The 24660-nt window shown below is 45.2% G+C and overlaps 1 protein-coding gene across 1 annotated transcript; it reads left to right on the forward strand.

Moving 5' to 3' along the window:
* Positions 1-665: 665 nt before the first annotated feature.
* On the forward strand, positions 666-24660 carry LOC109894484 (placenta growth factor). The gene is made up of 7 exons (XM_020488004.2): positions 666-1282; positions 20159-20195; positions 21677-21873; positions 22009-22088; positions 22228-22257; positions 22449-22511; positions 22639-24660. The coding sequence occupies exons 1-7, from the start codon at positions 1214-1216 to the stop codon at positions 22658-22660; spliced, it is 498 nt and encodes a 165-aa protein (XP_020343593.2). The 5' UTR covers positions 666-1213; the 3' UTR covers positions 22661-24660.

Here is a 24660-nt window from a genome sequence, read left to right on the forward strand (position 1 = left end):
GTTTGCTTTGCTCCAATGACTCTGTACATCCTGAGTACTTTCAGTGACACTTTCTCAGACAGAGGATGTCATGGTTGGAAACAAGAACTTTCTGTATCTCACAGAAGTACCAGGATTCTCATACCCAAGAGACTGAAAATGGATCAACTGTGCAACATCAACAATAACATACTCTCACAAAAGCTGCCTTGGTGGTACACTATTTCTTTTTTGTTGCATTGTGGGACTAATCAGTCTCCATGAAATCAGACTATGGAGTGGGTTGGGGTGGGGAGATTGAAGAGGATATATAGTTTGACAGTGACAAAGAACATAGTGTCCTTTCTGATGAAAATGTGACACTCATTCTGTATGTTGGCAAATTTGTAATGTCTACATCCTAACAGCCTGACAATTAGGGACCATTTTAGTCTTCCTAAACAGTGACATATGGTTGAGAAGAGCCTGAACTGTCCAACAAATGTCAAAGGTTTCATACAATTATCAAGTAGTTGGGGCTATGAATGGAAAACTCTACCCCATAAGAAAACAGCATATACTGTACCTCCACGAGTTCTATTAAGTATTTCCAAGGAGGAGAGAAGGAGGAGTGTATCAAGGCTAGAGGGAGATGGAGGGAAACTGGAGGGGAGGGGATTTCAATGGGCAACATGTTGAGAGGCAGTGGGAGGCAATTAATAGCAAGTATGTCACTTTACCAGGAAATGAACAGAGCAAGAAGACCGTTCAAATTGACCAGGTTACAAAGTGTGACAGCTGGCTCATCGTGCACTTTTTGAATGTATATATAATTGCAACTTTTGGAAAGATATTTATAGATTGTTGGACTTGCTGATTTGGTAGACAGTTCTGCTTAACATATATTTTGTTTTTGTAAGCTACTTTAAAAAGGCAACAATATTACAGTAATTTTTTTTGTGTCCATTTGTTTTTTGTTTTTGCATATTAGATTACACAAATGCATATCAATTTACTTTCTGAGAGCATTTTTCTGTAGCCTGGTCAACTCGTCAGGTTACACTTATCCCGCATGACGACGCGCTCATTGCCTCACGATTATTGAAGAAGGAACGAACGAGAAGTGTCTCCTCTGCAATTTCGTCTCTGGACTGGAGGGTTATTACCAGAATATCTACGCGGTTTATCTGCACTTTGGTGGATTTCGCTTGCATTGTAAAACTTCATCATCTGGCCTTCTGACAAGAAACACGAAATGAAACCCTTTGCTTCGTTCGTCATCCAGATTGCGGTGACGTTCCAACTTCAGCTTTCACCTGCTCAGGTATGTTATGCTTCAATATGCTATACAGAACTCAATACAAATGTTATAATCATTTGAATTTTTATTCAAGATACGATTCATAGCCCAGGCTATCCAGTTTATTGCGATATATCAATGCGGCACATGATTGGCCCATATATTTGAGGATAGGCCTAATAAATTATTATTTGTATGATTATAATGACAATTATGATGATAGTTTTTCATATTATTAACAGGATAATATTAATCATATCTATATATGTTTTTATTACACTGGTATTGACATATCAGATTAGCCTATCTATGAACTTGACGAACACTTCTTTCTAACAGGCTCAGCAGAAGCCTTTCAGACCACTATGTGTGATGGCTCATTGTGTCTTGATACTATGATCCCTTTTTGAACGCGTGCCATGCTGAAACAGTTGAGTCATGAGGTGGAACGTGACAAACTGCATCCCTCTCTGCCTCAGACATCAGAGGTTTTCACAGCGGGTCCAGGCTAATTGAAAGACTTTATGAATGATATGCAGTAATGGATATCTTCAGTATGTTCACTGATTTCTTTATGAACGGTTCAGATGAAACTCTGCCTGCCTCTGACCACTCTCTCTGTCCCTCAGCCTAATTAATTTCATCTGCCAATTTCAGAGTTAGAAAAGAAAACCATTGTCTTCAAATGTCCACCTCCTGGAAGGCAGGGGGGTATGAGTATCAGAGCCTGGTATTTCTGTTAGATGTTTAGAGACTTGGCAATGTCACTCACTCTGGTCAAAATGGCATGAAAGTGCAGTAACAAGAAATTCTCCTCTCTGCACTTTTCACCTCACCTGCTACAAGCTGTAATTGTCTCTCCATCTTTCTTCTCTGTTTGATAACCGGAGAATGCACAATAATGTCTTCTGTGACTATACAGTATACTTATTATCACAAAGCTGGTCTGTGTTTTCTGCCTTGGCGTTGCCCGACTTTAGCCGTAGTCCCAAAATGTATGGCAATACATTTTCCCGGAACTGATAGTGAGGCCCCATTCAAAGTCTTGTGCCATGCTGCAATAACACTTATAAGTGGACGTGCCACCGGACGTTGGCAGATGTGTTCCTGCATCAGAGAACCCATTCAGTCTCTCTCTTCCTCTTAAGGTGAGCAATTGCTGGCTCTGTCTACACTGGCCTCTCATGTTTAATGCAGAGCAGGTCGCCTTCCAGGGCCCATTCACAACCATTGTCTCACTGTTCATAGACTGACTCTGCCTATTGGTCTGAATGGCACTGCAGTGGCTGCCCTGTGCCAGCAGGCGTTGTGTGAATGAGGAGACTTGAGTTTCATTGCACTCAGCTGCGCTTGAAGCATGGGGCGACCAGAGCTGCACGTCCCTCTGGGTTTTCCATGCAGAACAGAGCCCTGGGTCAGAACTCAGAGGGAGAGACTGGCTGGCTGGCTACTACAGTAACAGGAGTCAGTAGGAGAGTGGGAGTCTGGGAGGCAAGAAGAGAGGCAGGGGCAGAGGAGAGGCAGGGGCAGAGGAGAGGCAGAGGCAGGGGCAGAGGAGAGACAGGGGCAGAGGAAAGGCAGAGGCAGAAGAGAGGCAGGGGCACAAGCAGAGGAGAGGCAGGGGCAGAAGAGAGGCAGAGGCAGGTGCACCAGAGAGGCAGGTGCACCGGAGAGGCAGGTGCAGAGGAGAGGCAGGGGCAGAGGAGAGGCAGGGGCAGAGGAGAGGCAGGGGCAGAGGAGAGACAGGGGCAGAGGAAAGGCAGAGGCAGAAGAGAGGCAGGGGCACAAGCAGAGGAGAGGCAGGGGCAGAGGAGAGGCAGGGGCTTACGGAGAGGCAGGGACAGGGGCAAAGACAGGGACCGCCACATCATAAATACTAATCCACATGGTCAGCTCATGGCCTGCTTAGTCAAAACATGAGGGGTGAGAAAATCCAGCTCTCTTAACACGTATCAGGTTAAGCTGGTGTCCCCAGTTTGGAAACAGATGGGGAATGTAAACTACACAACCATGAGACACAACATACAGTAAAGGAAGCCTTTAGAATAAACACTGAAAACATATATAAATGCAACATGTAAGGTGTTGGTCCCATGTTTCATGAGCTGAAATAAAAGTTCCCAGAAATGTTCCATACGCACAAAAATATTATTTCTCTCAAATTTTGCAAACAAATGTGTTTACATCCCTGTTAATGAGCATTTATACTTTGCCAAGATAATCCATCCACCTGTCAGAAGTGGCATATCAAGAAGCCGATTAAACAGCATGATCATTACACTGGTGTACCTTATGCTGGGGACAATTAAAGGCCACTCTAAAAGGTGCAGTTTTGTCACACAGCACAATGCCACAGATATCTAAAGTTTTGAGGGAGCGGCATGCTGACCGCAGAAATATCCACCAGAGCTGTTGCCAGAGGATTGAATGTTAATTTCTCTACCATAAGCCGCCTCAAACTGCGTTTTAGAGAATTTGGCAGTACGTCCAACTGGCCTCACAACCGTAGACCACGTGTATGGTGTCATGTGGGCGAGCAGTTTGCTGATGTCAACGTAGTGAACAGAGTGCCCCATGGTGGAGGTGGGGTTATGTTTTGGGCAGGCATAAGCTCTGGACAATGAACACAATTGGATTTTATCTATGGCAATTTGAATGCGAAGAGATAGCGTGACGAGATCCTGAGGCCCATTGTCGTGCCATTCATCTGCCACCATCACCTCATGTTTCAGTATGATTCATTATGTTGCGTTTATATTTTTGTTCAGTGTATACTGTATCTCACTTCTCAATGTCACCTTGCTATACTGTACTACATTAAAACAGTGCTTTTCTGGGAGACGGCCTGACTGGAATGCTTCTGTTAAACTTCTGCCCTGCTAATGCCCCATTACTAAGGTCACCAACACATCTATTGGTCTCGGTGTGTTTCCAAGGGTATGGAAGTCGGCCATAATAACGGCCATCTTTAAATCAGGAGACCCTGCTAACGTGAGTAACTACAGGCCCATTAGTATATTACCTGTGGTGTCAAAGGTTGTTGAAAAGTGTGTAGCAGAACAACTGATTGCCCACCTCAACAACAGCCCCTTCACATTACACTCCATGCAGTTTGGCTTCAGAGTGAAACACTCCACAGAAACGGCCAACTGCTTTCTTCTGGAAAATGTGAAGTCCAAGATGGACAAAGGGGGTGCTGTTGGGGCTGTGTTTCTGGACCTAAGGAAGGCTTTTGATACTGTTAACCATGAGATTCTCATCACAAAATTGTCCAAGTTCAACTTTTCCCCTGATGCCTTGAGATGGATGAAATCATACCTTGAAGGCAGAACTCAGTGTGTCAGAGTGAGCAATGAGCTGTCGCCCACTCGTAGCTATGATGTGGGCGTGCCCCAAGGGTCAATACTGGGGCCCCTCCTGTTCAGCCTGTACATTAATGATCTGCCTTCTGTCTGTACTGGGTCTGAAGTTCAAATGTATGCAGATGATACAGTGATATATGTGCATGCAAAGAGCAAACAACAAGCTGCACAAGAACTCACTACTGTAATGGTCCAGGTTACAAAGTGGCTCAGTGACTCGTGTTTGCATCTCAATGTGAAAAAAACTGTTTGCATGTTCTTCACAAAGAGGGCAACAGATGCTACTGAACCAGATGTCTATGTGTCAGGGGAGAAGCTCCAGGTGGTATCTGATTTTAAGTACCTTGGCATCATACTTGATTCCAACCTCTCTTTTAAAAAGCATGTGAAAAAGGTAATTCAAATAACCAAATTCAACCTAGCTAATTTCCGATTTATACGAAATTGTTTGACTACAGAGGTAGCAAAACTGTACTTCAAATCTATGATACTCCCCCACTTAACATACTGCTTGACTAGTTGGGCCCAAGCTTGCTGTACAACATTAAAACCTATTCAGTCTGTCTACAAACAGGCTCTCAAAGTGCTTGATAGGAAGCCCAATAGCCATCATCATTGTCACATCCTTAGAAAGCATGAGCTCTTGAGTTGGGAAAATCTTGTGCAATACACCGACGCATGTCTTGTATTCAAGATCCTCAATGGCCTGGCTCCCCCTCCACTCAATATTTTTGTTAAACAGAAAACCCAGACATATGGCAGCAGATCCACAAGGTCTGCCATGAGAGGTGACTGTATAGTTCCCCTAAGGAAAAGCACCTTTAGTAAATCTGCATTCTCTGTGAGAGCTTCCCATGTCTGGAATACACTGCCATCAGACACACATAACTGCACCACATATCACACTTTCACAAAATGCTTGAAGACATGGCTAAAGGTCAATCAGATTTGTGAACATGGTCCCTAGCTGTGTGTTGCCACTCTCCATGTTGTCTGTAGCTTGTGAGGTGTGGAAACACTTTGTTGCTTTTATGAATTTTGTCTTGCTGCTTTTTGTTTTATGCTGCTCTGTCTGTATGCTATGTCTTGCTTGTCCTATGTTGCTATGTCTTGCTTGTTCTATGTTGCTATTGTCTATATTGTAATTGTTTTTAATAACCTGCCCAGGGACTGCGGTTGAAAATTAGCCGGTTGGCTAAAACCGGCACTTTTACTGAAATGTTGATTAATGTGCACTGTCCCTGTAAAAATAAAAATAAACTCAAACTCAAACTCAATGCTGAATACAGTCAATGCTGTTATAGGGACTGCCGGGTAAATCCTGAGTGTTTATCCACAGTGCTGTAGTGTTGGTCCAGTTTATGTTTCCAGATTACCGCAAAATTGTCAGATGAGTGTAAAACCATCTTCCTGCAGTTATTCCAAGATAAGGCATTTTACTTACCCTTTTAGGAGTTGTGATATGCTGCTTTGACATGTAGAAATAAATTATTTCCAGATGTCTCACACAGTAGCCAAAGGAGGATTATCAGGATCTTCTCCTTCTTCCCCATCCCACACACTTCATGATGAATTCATCATATGCAGCATTCCTGGGGAACTCCCTGCGTTAAGCTCTGAGGATAACAATCAGATCATAATGTGTCTTTTTGCACGTCTTCATCTAACCAGAAACATTCAATCTTACTGAATGTGACGTGTCACTTGAGTACCATGTCTGGATGGACTCTGGGTAATGGCCTATTTGAGCAAGCTTAAACAAGGTACCAAAACTTAAACAAAGTGCTTATGCTTTGGACACAGTGTGCTGTTTGAGGTCATCCTCAATAGGGTTAGCTAGGATACACTGAGTGGACAGAGTCATTCTGATTATGTGAAGAGGAGGTCTGGGATGTAGGTATCTACCCTGCTGGGCCCACAGTAAACCATTCTTCAGGCAGGCCAACTAAAATGGAAAAGCAAATATTGGCCATGTGGTTGGGGAGACCATGTATAAATGTCCCTCTCCTGCTCTGGCTCTTTCAGGCTGGAGTGTTTCTCCTCTCTGAAATATACACTCTTAATTGATGATGATGGTTTCTCGTCAGTGTCGTGGCTGCCACTGTTGACAAAGTTTTTTTTAATGACTCTCACTGTGACTCCTGTCCAATATGAGAGTTCAGGCTGACTGGGCCATGAAGAGAAGTGTTTACAAACCTGGGCCGATTACTCATCCTGCTCCTTTCATATGAACAAAGGTGCACCTAAAAAGGACCTTGTGCCGTGCTTGACTGTGTAAACGGTATGAAATGGCTAGCTAGTTAGCAGTACTTGCTAGTAGCGTTCAATCGGTGACGTCACTCGATCTGAGACCTTGTGGTAATTTTTTACTTCGCTTTTGTGGAGTGATCATTAATGATGCTTCGTGGAGGACCATTGTTGATGTGTTCAGAGCGTGCCTGGCTCAAGCCCAGGTTGGGGCAAGGAGAGGGACGGAAGCAAACCTGTCACAGGTGCTGGTGTGAATGAATGTGTGTCTGTCTGTGCATATGTTTAAGTGTGTACTTTTATCAGCGATCCATTTATTAGAGCCAGTCAAAGTAGATGGGTTATCTCAATACAGTCCGGGTGGGTTTCCCTTTTGAACAGTGGTGGCCTGGCTGTCTCACTGTCTGATGATCATCCAGTCATCAACCCCCTCTTTCATAAGGTACACATTCCCCATGTTTGCCATCTACCAGTTGTGTTGCTCACATTCCATATATGTCCTGCTCTGTCTTTCCTGTTGTATGCATTATTAGCACTTACTGCCCTGGGCACAGAGATGGAGGGTACTGACTGTGGTGAGTGTAAAATAACAACAGCAGCGCTGTGTGTGTACCAGCACTGACATCCTGTCTGCACTAGCTGCATTCACACTAAGGGCCAATGACTGCACTCCAATCGGCCCGCTGCCCTGACAGTAAGACAGTTTTCAACACCTGCTAACAAATCCATGGGAATGGTCTCAATGATGTTGCTTTCCTTATAACAGATTCTCTATGAGGATGGTTGGATGTGGATGAGGAAGTAAGAATTTCACGACAGCGTTTTTTTTTTCATAATGTTCTCCTCTATAGTGGATTATCTGTGCATTAAAAGCCTCTATGATGAAGGAACGGGTGCAAGACGGTTCCACTGTCTCCATTCCAAGTAGAGGGTTTGTGTTAGATGATCATTTTCCTCCTTGTTTACCTCATTTGACTCTGTGAGAGAGTGCAATCCTCTGATTTGGGGGAAGGTCTTTATCATAACATTTCACAGTTGATTCATTTCCCGAGCATCCCTGAGCTAGAGCACAGAGGAAAGCATGGCCTCCAGTGCCCGGTGCTGTTAGAGTGAGTGAGTGAGTGAGTGAGTGAGTGAGTGAGTGAGTGAGTGAGTGAGTGAGTGAGTGAGGAGATTATTCTGTACAGGTGTTTCCTTTACATCAACACTCGGAGCAAAACAATACTTGAGTCTGACCATCTGTGTCACATACAGCCAATTACCCCGGCCGATACTGAAGAGATGCAGCCATTTATACACTGGCACTGTGGTAGCCAACACAGCCAGGCCACAAAGTAAACACCTGAGACTTCAGATTACACAGCAGACAACTCTCTCTAGGATCACAAACTCAAAATCATGCACTTAGGCATGCACACACACACACACACACACACACACACACACACACACACAAACACACACACACACACACACACACACACGCAGATCAATTCCACCTTAGTCTAACTCCCTCCTCATGTAAGCTCATGTGATCCAGACTAAGTGAATGAGCATGCCAGACTGTTTGGACATGCAATGGCAGGGAGGTGCTGGCTGTCATGGCTGTTGTAGTTGCTACGTTGTTATAGTGACAAAGAGCCCCCCTTTACTCCTCTTTAGTTATAAATACCCGTCCCAGGGGAGAAGTGCAATCACAATCAGGGGGGGGGGGCAGTGGTGCTCAGGGCAGCAGTCCCCTCACCAGACTTTAATCTCCCATCTGGTTGTAATTTACTATGGTTTACACAGGGTGTACACCATTTACTGTAATAAGGACCACAATTACCGCTGGTCAGCCTTATCTGAAGATGTGTGTGTGTGTGTGTGTGTGTGTGTGTGTGTGTGTGTGTGTGTGTGTGTGTGTGTGTGTGTGTGTGTGTGTGTGTGTGTGTGTGTGTGTGTGTGTGTGTGTGTGTGTGTGTTCTAGTGTAAATATGGAATGTATGGGGGAAATGAGCTCTAAAACATCATTTAATACGTTTAAATAGGCCTTTACAGCATTTAACACATTTAAATAGGCATTTACAGATGTAGGATCTTAATGTTAGCCAGTATGCTACAGCAAGAAAAACAATCCTGCAGCAACAGGAAATGTTAATTATATTATTATTATATAATTAATGGACAATTTTCTAGAGGTTGATACATTTTTCAAGGGAAACTCAAGTCTGAAACTTCAAAGTGGAAATTACAAACTTCGGAAGCCTCTTTAAACCTCATACTTTGCAAAACCTCCCTCCTGCAACAGGGTGATCAAATTAAGATCCTACCTTGTACCTATAGAGCTAATTGTCTTGTAGGTTGCACAGAGTAAAGTACTGTACTACTGGTAAATTCCATTTTAAAGCTTTTGGTTTTCAGAGCAGTGTTCTTCCTGACAGTAATCCCACCCTTCATCAAATTAATACATCACAAACCCATTAGCAAAACATACAGTAGGGTTTTAGGATTCTCCCTACAGATGTAGGATCTTAATTTGAGCCAGTTTGCCACAGCAGAAAATAATCCAGCAGCAACAGGAAATGTTAATTATGTGGATATGCATCATTTTTGTACGGGTTGATACATTTACTTTCAAGTTTGGAAAGAGGAAATTACAAACTTTAGAAGACTTTTTAAATCTTGAACACACTACAAGCCCAAGAAGCACTACTCTTTAATGAGTTGATTTTTTGTCTCTCCAGTTTTTTTAATGATCTTACAATGTTTATATTTCACCTGTATCCTAAAATGCATCCTGAATATGCTGCATATACTGCTGAGATATTTCCATGTGTGTTGATTTAGTGGGGTTTGGGGAATGCTCTCTGATCATGGAGTTATGATCTGACCATCCTAGAGCTCCAGCTGGACAGTGTCAGACCCACAGGGGGGCTGCTGTCATTGGGGCTGTTCACCTAATGTATACAAAACAGAGTGCTTACTCTCCCTTTCAGCCAGTGGCGATGGATACGGCCTTACACCGACTCATTGATGAGCCTCGTATTTCATTTTATAGTCATGGATTTGTGGAATCCAATGTTTAACAGGAAATGCTCATAAGGAAAAAATACCCGGTTAATAAGGGAATTATTAGTAAAATGTTTTGTTTGTCTGTCTCTTGCTTTGCTAGTGTGGTCTCAAGTTTAGAGGCAGGCTCACCATTCAGCAGGAGACCTACAACATGACACAGTTCCAGTGGCCCCTGTGTTTTGGGCCAGGGCACCCCAGGAGGGTAGCTCCTGTGCTCCACTGGACTGGGTCCTCAGGTGGGGGTGGGATGTTGGCTGGATTTTCCCTAGCCCCCCTAACCCCTACACTCACTGACCTGAAACACATCCAAGGCCTGTCAACCCACAATGGCATTGCCACAGATTCAGAGCAAATTCAATTGTGCCTGGCCTTTCCCCCTTCCCTGTCCCTTTCCTTGAAAAAGCTTAGGTGAAAGACATAGAAGGAATATGATCCCTTCTGTCCTGTGTCTTTTCTACACTGTAATGAGACACACTATCACTGTGATATTTTGGGGCTGGTGTGTGTCTGTTGAATATCAACTGCCATTTTTGCTTTCACTCCCCTATCAAGTCTGACATGGGGGAAGATGGACTTATTGTCCCAAGCGGGCCTGTTACTATACTATCTCTTTCTAGTTTCTAAATCTGGCTCCTCTGTCCTGTGATGTTTGGCCAGCTCACACTGTACTGTAACAGGTTGACAGTCCAACAGGAGATGAGACAGACAGACAATGTAATCAAGTTCAGTGTAACCTCCACCATTACAACCCCTCTCAGGGGAGGAAGAGGTCTTGTCTATTTGGACCTGCTGCTATGCTATTAAGTCTTTGATGTGTGTTATGAACAGGAATGTGATTTTAATTTGGCAAAACTTCTTGCAGGGCTCATAAGAGGTTATACACAGGGCTGTTCCTGAACAATATTATTCCATTTCATGGGACTTTTCAGCTTTTCATTTTTCAAATGTTATAGTTATTGCCAAAGTCTCCCATTAATTCCTGGACCTCTCAGTGCAAGGAATCAAAATAAGTAGTGTTTGTCTGTAGTTCAGTCATTATGTACCAAATTGTTGTTATTCATGTGGTTGTAATTATCAGTACAGTCATTGCAATAAACTAACAGGGCATCTCCGCATCTCATCTGAGACTCACATCCAAAAAGTCCTAAATGACCATTTTTGTTTGGTCTCCATTTCATTTTATTTTTGCTCCTTAAACTTCCTCCCTGCCTCCCACAGACGGCTTGAAGAGAGAGGAGGTTAACGATGACACATCTCAGCTGTGTGGGAGTCGGGACAGAGAAGAGTTACGTAGTGTATAGAGCATGCAGCACCAGCACAGGGCACGGAGCGTGCAGCTCAGGCAGGCCCTCATGTCTGACCCAGGGAGGGAGGGAACACACAGCAGCCAGAGTTGTTTCATAACGCAGGAGGGAGGGTGAATCAGATGCAGGAGAGAGAGTGAATCATTTCAAAGTATTTGTGTGTACTCTAAAGTTGGGTATAAGGCCTGTTCTTAACAATACCTAAGAGAAACCTAAGTTTCCAGACACATTACATTAGCAGTTAAAGATACCCCTTACAGTGAAGTGCACCAGTGTCCTGTCAGAGGGAGCAGTTTAGTATAGAGTACAGTAGCACTCAGCACTTGATAAACAGATGTGAAGAGATTACCATGCAAACCTCTCCAGCAAATACAGGGCAAGGCATAGAAGGGCTGAGATGGGCTGTAGGAGCTTGAAAGCTGCTAAACCTTCAGCATGTAATCAGACAGTGAGAATGGCCTTTCTCTGGGAGCCCTCTGGCTCAACACCAGCCCATTGACAGACAGACAGACAGAACCCCTCCAGCATCCAGCCCATTGACAGACAGACAGACCCCCTCCAGCATCCAGCCCATTGACAGACAGACAGACCCCCTCCAGCATCCAGCCCATTGACAGACAGACAGACAGACCCCCTCCAGCATCCAGCCCATTGACAGACAGACAGACCCCCTGCAGCATCCAGCCCATTGACAGACAGACAGACCCCCTCCAGCATCCAGCCCATTGACAGACAGACAGACAGACCCCCTCCAGCATCCAGCCCATTGACAGACAGACAGACAGACCCCCTCCAGCATCCAGCCCATTGACAGACAGACAGACAGACCCCCTCCAGCATCCAGCCCATTGACCGACTCCATCGGCAAGTTTCCATCTGAGATTTACCCCAGTGTTTTACGCAAAAAAATCAGACTTTTCTGTTTCCATCTACGTGTCTCACTGGGCCATGGCTCCGGCGGACTTGCTCTCACTTGGGGGTAAAGCCAGGCCACTGGTACTTTTCAGCTGTCATTTACATAATGAACTTCAACACCTCACAAAATAACTGTCTTGATGATGCAGATATTGTTGATTCGGCTCGCCCTAAGTCTTTAGTGTCACACTCCTGATGAAAACATAAAAACACTAGAGCTTACATTAACATAAAACACTGGCGACCCACTGGTGCTGGGTAAGTCTTAGGTGGAAGTGCAGCACATGAGTGCTGTATTAGGCCTACTGCTTCTAAAATCCCCATGAAATTGATGTAGAATTCTCTTCTGATAGCCCTATGGGACAGGTCAGCTATTCAATACCTATTACTATAGCACATAAAATGTAGGCTATGGTCTTATTCTACGTGTCACATCTGCTCCTGCAACGCCCTCTACTGCTCACCCTGTGACTCCTTGACCTCCCGCCAATCCCCCTTTACACATCTCTCTCTCTCTCTCTCTCTCTCTCTCTCTCTCTCTCTTCTCTCTCTGTCTGTCTGTCTGTCTGTCTGTCTGTCTGTCTGTCTGTCTGTCTGTCTGTCTGTCTGTCTGTCTGTCTGTCTGTCTGTCTGTCTGTCTGTCTGTCTGTCTGTCTGTCTGTCTGTCTGTCTGTCTGTCTGTCTGTCTGTCTGTCTGTGTGGGCGGAGACAGGTGTGCTGGAATCAAAGCAGATCCCCACCAGCTGCAACCTGTTCCATAATCAAGACCTCTACAAACACTCAGCCCTGCCACTTCCACGCCGCCAGATCGTAATCTCTGCTCAGTCAGTCTGTGTTTCGAGCCGATTGTCTCCTATCCCACGTCTCGTCATCCTGCTACTCCTGGCTTCCCCACTCTACTACTCTCTGGTCTCTCAGAGACCCTCAAGGGTGAGTTTTTGTCCAGGGATGAGCCTGATGGACTTGAACTCATCTCTCTCGCTATCCATATCGACAACCGTCTCCATGAGCGTCGGAGGGAGAGGGTAGGTAGGGTTGCATGTCACATAACATCTGCTTCAGTGCCTTTCCCTCCTTCTCAGACTGCCCCAGGCTCGTCCAGATCCTGAACCCATGCAGCTCGGCCGGGCCTGTCTCTCTCCAGAGGAAAGGCAATGACGAATTGGCGCTAGGAGCTTCCTATACTGTGGCCAGGTTGGTCACTTTGTCTCCACTTGTTCCCTGCATCCAGCAAAAGAGGGGGCTCGGAAGTAGTGGGGGACATACTGTTGAGCCCATCTTCCCCCCAGACCCCTGCTTGAAGGCAACCTTGTGTGGCAGAGCCAGGCTTTTCCTCTGTCTGCCCTCATTGATTCGGGTGCCAACGAGAGCTTCCTGGACCGAGGTGTTGTTACCCGTTGGGCCTGGACACTGTTCCACTCGCTTCGCCCCTTGATGTCAACACTCTCAATGGAAAGCTCCTCGCCTGTGTATGTGAGAGAACCATCCTTGTCATCCTGCATCTCCCTGGAAATCACCAGGAAAAGATCAGTTTCCACAATCGACTGTCCTTAATCACCCCTGGTTCTTGGCCATCCATGGTTAAAGCTACACAACCCACATATTGACTGGACCACCGGAAAGGTAACCACTTGGAGTACATTTTGTCACAATAATTGTTTACATTCTGCCCTTCCCCCTGCCTTGTCTGTGCCCCAGTTCATTCCAGAACCTCCGTACCTATCATCAGTTCCTCCCGAGTATCACGATCTAGCTCCTGTGTTCAGCAAGCACCACACCCTGTCGCTGCCTCCTCATCAGCTGTACAACTGTGCCACTGACCTCCAGCCTGGAGCTCCTCTCCCCAGTAGCCAGTTGCTTAAACTCTCTTGTCCCGCGCAAAAGGCTATGGAGAGGTACATACAGGATTCTCTGGCTGCAGGACCTATCAAGCCATCTTCCTCCCCGATGGGTGCTGGGTTTTTCTTTGTGAAGAAGGATGGGTCACTGAGGCCGTGCATAGACTTCCATGGGCTGAATAATATCACTGTTAAGAACAAGTACCCCTTGCCACTCATCAGCTCTGCTTTTGCCCCCCTCCATAGTGCCACGGTGTTCACCAAACTCGACCTCCGGAATGCCTACCACCTTGTCCGCATAAGAGAGGGGGATGGTTGGAAGACTGCACCGCACCACTGGGTCTTACTAACGCCCCTGCTGTTTTCCAGAACTTAGTTAATGACGTGCTGAGGGATGTGATTGGATGCTTAGTTTTTGTCTATTTAGATGACATCCTGACCCTGAGGCTTACCAGCAACATGTTCTTCAACGGCTGTTGGAGAATAAGCTTTTTGTAAAGCTGAAGAATGTGAGTTCCATGCTGCCACAGTGTTTTTCCTGGGTTATATTATTGAACAGAGACAGTTACCTATGGACCCCGCCAAGCTCATGGCAGTCAGTGGCCTGCGCCCACCAACCTGAAGCAGCTACAGCATTTCCTGGGGTTTGCACATTTTTACAGACGTTTCATCCGCAACTACAGCCGTCTAGCAGCACCTCTCACCACTCTCACCTCCACCTCCACTCCGTTCCACTGTACTCCTGAGTCAGTGGAGTGGAACTCAAGCATCGCTTCACCTCCGCTCTGGTCTTCACTCAGCCCGACCCAGAACTCCAGTTCAATGTGGAGGTGGACGCCTCTGACACCAGGGTAGGTGCTGTTCTGTCTCAATGTTCCCCCTCTGATCAGAAAACCTGTGCATTATTTTCCCGTACGCTTTCACCTGCAGAGAGACATTTTTACATCGGAAACCGGGAACTCCTGGCAGTTAAGCTGGCTCTGGAGGAATGGCATCACTGGCTGGAGGGCTCTGTAACCCCCTTCATTGTGTGGACTGACCATTAAAACCTGTCCTACATCCAGACCACCAAATGTCTGACCTCCCGGCAAGCCAGGTGGGCCTTGTTTTTCAGTAGATTCAATTTCACACTCGCTTATCGCCTCGGTTCGAAGAATACCAAGCCTGATGCCCTCTCTCGCCAGTTCACCACCGACAACACAGCCAGAATGTCACGGTCATTGCAGGAAGAAGACCAAGGTGTCATTTCAAAATGTCACCAATAAAACAAGAAACAAACTGAACAACCGTGAAGCTTACAGGGCTAAGTGCCACAAACAAAGTTAACTACCCACAACGACAGGTGGGAAAAAGGGCTGCCTAAGTATGGTTCCCAATCAGAGACAACAATAGACAGCTGTCCCTGATTGAGAACCAAAACAAAGAAATACAAAACATAGAAAATAGAACATAGAATGCCCACCCCACAATACACCCTGACCTAACAAAATAGAGAAATAAAACGTCTCCCTAAGGTCAGTACAACCCCCCCCCCCCCCCCCCCCCAAGGTGCGGACTCCGGCCGCAAAACCTGAACCTATAGGGGAGGGTCCAGGTGGGCATCTATCCGCGGTGGTGCGGGACGTAGACCCCGCTCCACCTCTGGCTCACCCCGCTTTGGTGGCGCCTCTGGTATGAACTGGACCCTCGCCTTCCTGCGTCAGCGCTTTGGGGGCCCACCATGGAGAGAGATGTCCGGGAGTTCCTTCATTTCAGCTCTTGGTATCAATGTCTGTCTTCTGGATATCACCCCCAGACCAACGGCCAGACCGAACGGACCAACCAGGAGATGGAGACTGCCCTACGTTGCGTGACCTCTGTTAACCCTTCCTCCTGGAGCGCTCAGCTACCCTGGGTTGAATATGCCCACAACACCCTCACCAATGCCTCATCAGGTATGTCACCCTTCGTGTGTGCTCGGGTTACAACCGCACTTGTTCCCCGCCCAAGAGGTTGCGGTTCCTTCTGTCCAGGACCATCCGCGCCGTTGTCACCGTGCCTGGAGGAAGGCTTGGGCTGCCCTTTGTGCCTCCGACAGGACCCAGTCCCAAGCCAACCATAGCCAGGCCTCAGCTCCAGTCTACACCCCGGGTCAAAAGGTATGGCTCTCATCAAAGGACCTGCCATTTTTTTTTTTTTTTTTACCTTTATTTAACTATGCAAGTCAGTTAAGAACAAATTCTTATTTGGGTTAACTGCCTGTTCACGCCTGAAACTCCCAGCCTCTCTCAGGATCCATCCTACATTCAATGCATTGCTGATTATACCTATCTGCTCCAATCCCCTGTCTCTTCCTGCAGCAGCTCATCTATGACCATCCTACCTATACTGTCCAGCGGCTTCTGAACGTGTGCCGTCGAGGTTGTGGCTAGCAGTACTTGGTGGACTGGGAGGGATACAGGCCTGAGGACCGCTGCCTCTTACGGGATTTCTATTCCTCACACCCAGATAAGCCTGGCCGAGTACTGTCATATACTCCTGCAACGCTCTCTACTGCTGTCTCTTGACCTGCCGCCTCTCTGTCTGTGTGGGTGGAGACTGGTGTGCTGGAGTCAGAGTAGATCCCCACCAGTTGCAACTTGTTCCTTAATCAAGACCTCTACAAATACTCAGCCCTCCAATAAATACCTTGGTTACTTCATCCCCGTCTGCTCTTGGGTTCCCCTGTTTCACTCCGTGTAACACTACGCCAGGGGGGTCAATTTATATGCCTCAGACAAGCTGTGGGAATGAGACACACAGTAGATATTTAGAAGCTGTGGTAATCCCAGAGTGAGACAAGACTAAGAACAGTTTCCCAGTTTATACTAAGTAACTTTGCAATCTGACATGGGCCAGTATTTTTTTTAACCTGAATCATCTCCCAAACTCTTCTCACATCCTCAGACACAGACACACACGAAGTAAGGAGTTGCTACGTGAGGATCCTCATGCAGCCCTGCTAATCTGCCAAACATTTGTGGGCAGCTTGCACTCCTGCTCACAGCCACAGATGGTGCCGAGAAGCACTGGTGGACTTACCATAAAGCAGAATCTGCAATTGCATCAGGCCTCACATAATCAAATTTTATTGGTCACATAGACATATTTAACAGATGTTATTGCGGGTGTAGTGAAATGCTGGTGTTCCTAGCTCCAACAGTGCAGTAGTATATCACAATTCACAACAATACACACATCTAAAAGTAAAAGAATGGGGCCTCATGAGCTGGGCGTACATAGCGTCCGATCGGTTTGTGCTACACACTAATATGATGACCCCTCTATGGAAAGATGAGACTCTCACAAACACGATGGTGCTCTATGACGCTCGTGTCACGGGACTGTCGGAAGGTAATCCGGTACCGTGCCAAATTCTTTTTGGGAAGTGAATAGGGCGTTTCCATGTAAAAGTTATACAGGTATTTCCACTTTTTTATTTTTTTCTAAGCTTTCTTATATATCTCAGATATAGAACACTTCAAAACACATGTCCTTTTGATTACACTTTTGACTCCATGTATGAATCTGTTATTCAATGCAATTCTATGGGCTAATAGCAGTAAGGACAGATTGAATGTTTTATCCATCCCCCCAAAATCTATTTTCTTTATACCTACAGGGGTCATACCATTTTAAATCAAATAGCTAAATGATCCTTGGTATGACCATCTTAAAACAATTCCATATGTTAGCTTACTAGAAACCCAGCCCCAGGCCCTTAAACTCTAGGGGGATACAATATGCATTTCTTTAGTAAAAAGACGGGTGCTGCTGATAATACTGCCATCTTCGTAGAGACAGAGGACACGTATGTGTAGCCCGTGTAGCTGATGCTGTCTGGTCAAAAAGATGGCGTGTCATACTCTTTTTGGCCAGATAGCATCAGATACATGGCCCTCATACAGTATGGTAAGACATCAGATACATGGCCCTCATACAGTATGGTAAGACAAAAGGGACAATGTTTCGCTGGCTCAGATGCTTTCTCCGGTGAGATAGTTTCAGCCACATACAAATTGGAAAGGAAAGGAAAGTTGGCGGGTACACAGGTCGCTGTTCGGATGCTGGAATTATAATAGATGAACGTGCGAAGGTAACCTACTTTTTGAAATGATTTGCTTGACAATTAGATGAAAATATGATGACTGGTTGTGTTCATGGCACATTAAAAGGTAATCCATTTTTACTTGGAGACCCCTCGAGGCCCCTGTACCTGCGGCCTCCAAATCACTAAATCTGCGCCTGCCAAGAGGCTGCCTTATTGTGTCCAGACTCTAGGCTTACCCCAGGCTCGGAAAATCCACAGCAAATCTTCCCAGCCCCACCACACACCAAAAGGCAAGCCAGCCCTGGGCCAAAAAGCCCTTGTGAAGTGGTGGAGTAGAACCCCTCCCAAACCACATGAAAACCCAAGCAAAAGAAAGGCCCAAATCATATGCCAATTAACTCTGGGAAAGGATTTATAGAATGACCTTGGCATTTGGTGGACAGGGTATAAAGACATTAATCAATGCCCAACTGAGTGGGAAATTACTTAACAATAATGCTGGTGAACTCTGTGGTTAACTGATGTTAGACGTAACCCTTCATAGAGGAGAGTAGTGCAGCAGTTTGACAGACAACACACAAAAGCCACCCACTTGCAGACCCACAAGCCTACAGGGGGCCTACCCATGGACCCACAGGGGGACTACCCACAAGCCTACCCACGGGTTCAACAGGAGGCTACCCAAGGGCCTATAGGGAGGCTACCCAAGGGCCTACCCACGGGCCCACAGGGGGCTATCCACGGGCCTACCCACAGGCCCACAGGGGGGCTATCCACGGGCCTACCCACGGGACCACAGGGGGGCTACCCACGACCCTATGTTTGGGGAAAGTGGTTAACCCAAGGATCAGTAACAACCAGGTGTTCCCCGGTGGTTGTGTGCAGAATATCAGGAGATACTGGGAGAACTACCAGGTTTGAGGGTTTCTGTGGTTTCTGTGCTCCCTGCTGATGACCTTGTAATATCTCTTATACTGTATCTCTAATGTCTCCTGATGTTGAGCCGAGATCCTGAACCCTCCACCTCTTCACCTACAGCTCACGCCTGGCTGCCACAGGAAACTAAGAGGCACTTAGGCGGAAGTGTGCGTGTCAGGCATCTGCTGTCAAGATAACAGATGGATTATCATTATGAAAGCTGGACAGGCATTCCTCTTCCTTCACATTGTTTGGACATATTTGACTGATGGCAGCAAACCCCTGACAGCTACTATCCTCACTATCTGACTTATTCTGGTCCACAACAGGAAGGAAGGCATTTCTGTGATGATCAGTTTGTGTCAAAAACAGACCTCGTGGCATTATTCCATCCGACTGTGTGTCTTTTTGCTTGTGTGCCATTTTTTTTCCATTGTATGGAAACTGTTGGACCAGCATTGTAACACACACAGTAGTTGGGTCGATACTTAGACAGTGTATCAAAAATAATTGTCATCAGGTACTCATCACAGACAACCAGCCTGTGAAACTTAACACTGGTGTAGATGACAAATTGAGGAAGCAGGTTGTTGGTCGCCTGTCTGTCCAGTGGTCCTGCTGGAGGATATTTGACCAAATGGAGATTTCTCTTCCTGAGCTCATAAGATGGAGTCACCCAGAGGTTTTGTGTTATTGCAACCCTATGAGAAATGCATACTGTTTATCATTGGAGGATGGGAAAAATGAAGACAGAGGGGGAAGCCGCCAACGGGAAAATAAATAGAGACCACCACAGGAAACACGTTTTTAACTGGAACAGTTGGATGTGCTGTATAAGAGACTGGATCTGGTTCTTGCCTAACAGAGTTTCCCATTGAAGGAATCATGAAAAAGCTGCTCCATCTGCAAGCAGTCCCCGTCTCCTTGTATTTCCAATCTTAACCACTAGAGGACATAGCTGTACTGCAGTACAGTCAGGCCAATACATTGGGGTGTTACTGTATGAAACGCTTTCCAGAACTGTAACTATCAAAGACAAGCATAATGTTTATGTGTAGGTTCTGGCAGCACAGTAGATCTTCCAAGTCCCTATATATTGTCTGTGATGGCTGGAAAGTTTTATTTGTGAAATAAATTATAGTGTCCAGGTGCTTTTTTAAAACCCTTAAATCGTTGTCTGTTTTGTTTTACAGATTACGCCCTCACCCAGCTCAAACAGCACAACTGGAGGTAAGAATTTTCTCTGCATTTGTACTACACAAATTAGATAATGGTGATCATATATTTCAAAGCAACGTCTTCCCTTGCTGCATAGCCATTTAGTACAGTGAGAGATGTCAATGCTGAAAGACAAAGTACCACAGCACTCTCTGTAGCTTGTCTTCTCTCAAACCCCTGAATCAGAATCGATTGACCTATTAGCAGTGTACTTATAGGTATTGTTGAACGGCGTTAAGAAATGCACCTTGATTACGGTGGAGGAAGTCAGGTCACTTATTCAGCTCTGAGGTTTGAGAGTTCAGGGTTGAGTTCAGGGTTGAGGGGGTAAGTGAGGGCAAGCAGCTAGGGATTACCCAAGGTCACTGTGTTCCCCCAGCTGTCAGAAGGGGTAATGCAGGGGCTGATGAATGAGGTACTGGGGACACCCCTTTCACACGCTTCCTCACGCCCTCTCTTCCCCACTAAACTGTAAATCGTTGCACTTATAGTCTGTTAGGAGGATAGAGAAAAACAGCAGGGAAAAATCAAGACAAGATACTGACAGAGAAGTGTGGGGAAGTTATGGTTAGACCAATGATGGGCCTTTAGAGCTGTATGATGCTACCATAACCCTGTCTCTCTCCCCACCTCCTCACCACATCTCCTTCACCCCTCCCTGGCCTGTCTGCTTTTATAAACAGCTGTTGTGGTGCCAGGCTCCATGCGGTGACCCCAGGGTCAGCCATATCCCAGAGGTGCCTGGGGGGCAGCTCAGCTCTTCTCCAGGCAGGTTCTGTTCATAGACATTTTTCCACCGTTTGTTTTCTCTTTCCTCTCTGTTTGTTCTGGCAGAGTTGGACCCTGTTTTTCTTTCCTGACGATGCTATGGGGACACTTTCACACATATGCTCCCACAGGAAAGCTTGTATTACACAAACAATTTTTCTTACAAATGATAACAGGATACACACCAGGCATATGACATTTAAAAAAAAAGAAATTCAGCAGCAAAATTTGATGAGTGTCCTGAATCTATTTTAAACGATCTGAAGATGGCTCTGTTTTTGCCCTAGTGGTTGCAATAACATAGACAGTGGGTAGAGTACATTACGGCAAAAAAAACTGTAAAGCAGACAGGGAAATATAAAGGAAGCTGAAAACACACACACATAACTCAGCCAGTTGGTGTGAAAACTCTGCTCGTTGAATTGCACAGTGTTATATGAGACCGGGCTAATGAGGCACACTGTAATTGTGCAAGTGTGCGTCTGACCCGCCTGAAGAGTGTTGAAACTGGTAATCCCCTCTACGTGCAGGTTCAGCACCAGCCATCTCTTCTCTGGTCCAGATCCATCCAGCTGTGGAGCTGCCAGGAGGCAGGCGTGGATGTGGTTGGGGCATCCAGGACTCTGTACAATGGCTTTATGAGCTTATCACCTCTATTCATATGACCTGTGATGGACAACTGTCTCACCATCTCTCCTCTGTCCTCTCTCTCTCCTCTCCCCCAGTGTTAATGTTCCAGGAAGTGTGGGGTCGTAGTTTCTGCCGGACCATAGAGAAGCTGGTGGAGGTGGTCCAGGAGTACCCCGGGGAGGTGGAGCACATCTATAGTCCCTCCTGTGTGCCCCTGGTGCGCTGCGCTGGTTGCTGTGGCGATGAGAATTTGGAGTGCCATCCTACTCAGACCTCTAATGTCTCCATGCAGGTAATAGGGCCCGTCCCTTTTGAGGATGGCTGCCATGTTGTGAGATCATCAGTGTATTATATTTGCATGCCAGGACAAAACATATATATTTTTAAAAACTTTTCCACATGTTCAACAATTTGTCTTAATTCTCAGTTGTTGAAAATCAAGCCAGGGGAACAGGGTCAAGAATACGTTGAGATGTCTTTTGTGGAGCACCAGACATGTGAATGTAGGTAAGAGACAAAAAGACTTCCTGCTTTGGTAATAATAATTTTGGTCATGTAAATCAGTTGCATTGTAATAGGATCTTATGTGAAATGATATGACTGAGTTTTATATAATTAATCTGTGTTGTTCATATTTCATTCTCAGAATCAGGAAGGCTCTGGTGAAAAGTGAAAGGTGAGCATAGCAATTGTCATAATGTCCATTGTAAAGTTTGAGAGTGGGACAGAAATCTTGCTGTCTCTATAACAGTTGATACAAGCATTTCGCTACACTCGCAATAACACCAGCTAACCATGTGCATGTGACCAATACAATTTGATTTGATGTGATTTAGTTGAGCTCATATTGCTGATGTCTTTCTGCAGGAGGAGACAAAGAGGAAGAGGAAGAAAAAGAAAGGAGAGACAGAGAGTGAAAGATTGTGACAGGTGAGTACTGATGTCTGGAAAATGAAGAAATAAATCTGTCCATCGACCACACATTACCCCTTCTACTTCCATGTACAGTAATAATGCCCAACATTTTAATGTGTCATCTATCTTGTTTGTGTCCAAGGTGTCAGCCCCCTCGCAGGTAACTGCAGTAGTAGCCCTACACCTGTTGCAACCGGCATCTCTATTTATTCTCTGCCCAGCGCTAACAGTATCAAGAGTCTTCTAAACACAATACTGTGTCTCTCTGCACCTAGAGACTCAATCAGCTGGGTTGTTATGGTGACTGACAGGCTCTCCAGCCTAGGGGAGTTTTTCTGACTTAAGTTCTACAGGAAGCACATGTTGCTGGGTGAAAAAAACACCTTGGTGACAACTGACCTGACAGATGTTTCTGTGAAGCAGTGCAATGGAGGACCAAACTTTTTAAGGTTTTAGACTAACAATCATGATGGATATGTTTGGCATTATTACATGATTACTATTGTTTAGTGTTGTTTTTATTGCTGTGGTTGTTTTTGCTGGTGATCCCATTTAAAAAATAATAGGTCTACTTATGAATAAATGTTATATTCAGGAAATTGCAATGTTGTTTTAATAAATCTTTAGGACTAACCAACTAACCAAATACTTGTGGTCCTCTCATGGCACGTAGGTTCCTAAGTAGACTAGCAACTCATTTTCACAACTGAATGAGTCATATTTAACTTTTTGTCTTGTGCTATAAAACTTTGTACAATCATACATGGACTATGGATTAGTACAGTTAGTGCTAGCCTTCAGGGTTGGGTAAGTTACTTTCTCATTGTAATCTGTTACAGTTACTACTGGTTACTGGTCCAAATTTGTAATCAGTAACGTAACTTTTGGATTACCCAAACTCAGTAAAGTAATCTGTTTCCCATTAAGAGGCATTAGAAGAAGACCAAAATAATCCATCAAACGCATTTGGCGTGTCATCATAGTGGTCTCTGACTTGTAGACCGACTCTCTCAGGTGGAACAAACTTAAACTTGCACCTTTTTTCAATTTTGAATTGAATGTCATTGAGAAAACAGAAAGGTGTAATTTACATATTCACAAACATCCTTTCTGAATTTAAAGTAATCCAAGTAGTAATCATCTAGTTTTTCAAAAGTATCTGTAATTGGATTACAATATTTTTGCTGGTAGCTGATTACAGGTTAAAAAAAAATGTAATTGGACTGCGTGTAATCACTTACTCCCCAACCCTGCAAGCCTTAGGTGGAGACCAGGATGTACTGAGCGCTCAGTAGACACTGCAGCAGTAACAGGACTATACTAGTAGAATATCTCCCTCTAGTGGTTACAGAGGGAATTTTCAGAGTAATGTATTTACATAAAAGACAAAGGTTTGTTTAGTATTAAGTCACAGGAGGCTGCTGAGGGGAGGACGGCTCATATGGCTGGAATGGAATGGTATCAAACACATGGAAAACGTGTTTGATGTGTCCGATACCATTCCATTGATGACTTTTCAGCTGTCCTCCCCAGTTAAGGTGCCACCGACCGCCTGTGGATTAAGTATATAATGATATTATTGATATAATAGGTACAGTTATATGTCTATTGTCTTTTTTTCCATAGGAAAATGTGTTGGTATGCCCCTGTGAGTTTGTACTTTTAGGGAATTAAATAGTGACATCATAAAAGGACGATGAAATCAACATACATGTAAGGCTATGCAATATACTGTAACATACACATCGTATCATTCATCTTAGTGTTAAAAAACCTGGGACCAAGTCATTGACCATGTAGCATACTAATGAATAACTCCAAAGCAAGTAGACCTATACTCCAGTATCAATGTAAGGAGCTGCATTAGAACGAGCTACGCTAAACCAATTTAAGCAACTGACTGGTTGCTGTGAAAAGGGCCTACTGGACCATATCAACTCTGTTAATATTTTTACCTGCTGATCAAGACCCTCAGAGTAGGTGGGCTCCTTGTTTCTCTATTTCATTTATAGGCCTGTAACTTCTGCTGTCGTTATTCCTTGAATTATGGCGTCATTGTGCCTTTTCAGACTAGTTTGTCCTTAAGAAATGCAGTATGTCAAAATACAATGGATGTTTCTGATTGTCTCACAGCTGAACCAAAGAATAAAATGAGTTGCTGCTC

This window comes from Oncorhynchus kisutch, linkage group LG7, assembly GCF_002021735.2.
Source record: "Oncorhynchus kisutch isolate 150728-3 linkage group LG7, Okis_V2, whole genome shotgun sequence".
Classification (NCBI taxonomy): domain Eukaryota; kingdom Metazoa; phylum Chordata; class Actinopteri; order Salmoniformes; family Salmonidae; genus Oncorhynchus; species Oncorhynchus kisutch.

Bases quoted from the DNA above. Each gene is read 5' to 3' on its own strand.
- LOC109894484 (XM_020488004.2), top strand. From the start codon at position 1,214: ATGAAACCCTTTGCTTCGTTCGTCATCCAGATTGCGGTGACGTTCCAA. The intron at 20,196-21,676 runs GTAAGAATTTTC...CCTCTCCCCCAG, and splicing joins CTCAAACAGCACAACTGGAG to TGTTAATGTTCCAGGAAGTG. The intron at 22,258-22,448 runs GTGAGCATAGCA...GTCTTTCTGCAG, and splicing joins GCTCTGGTGAAAAGTGAAAG to GAGGAGACAAAGAGGAAGAG.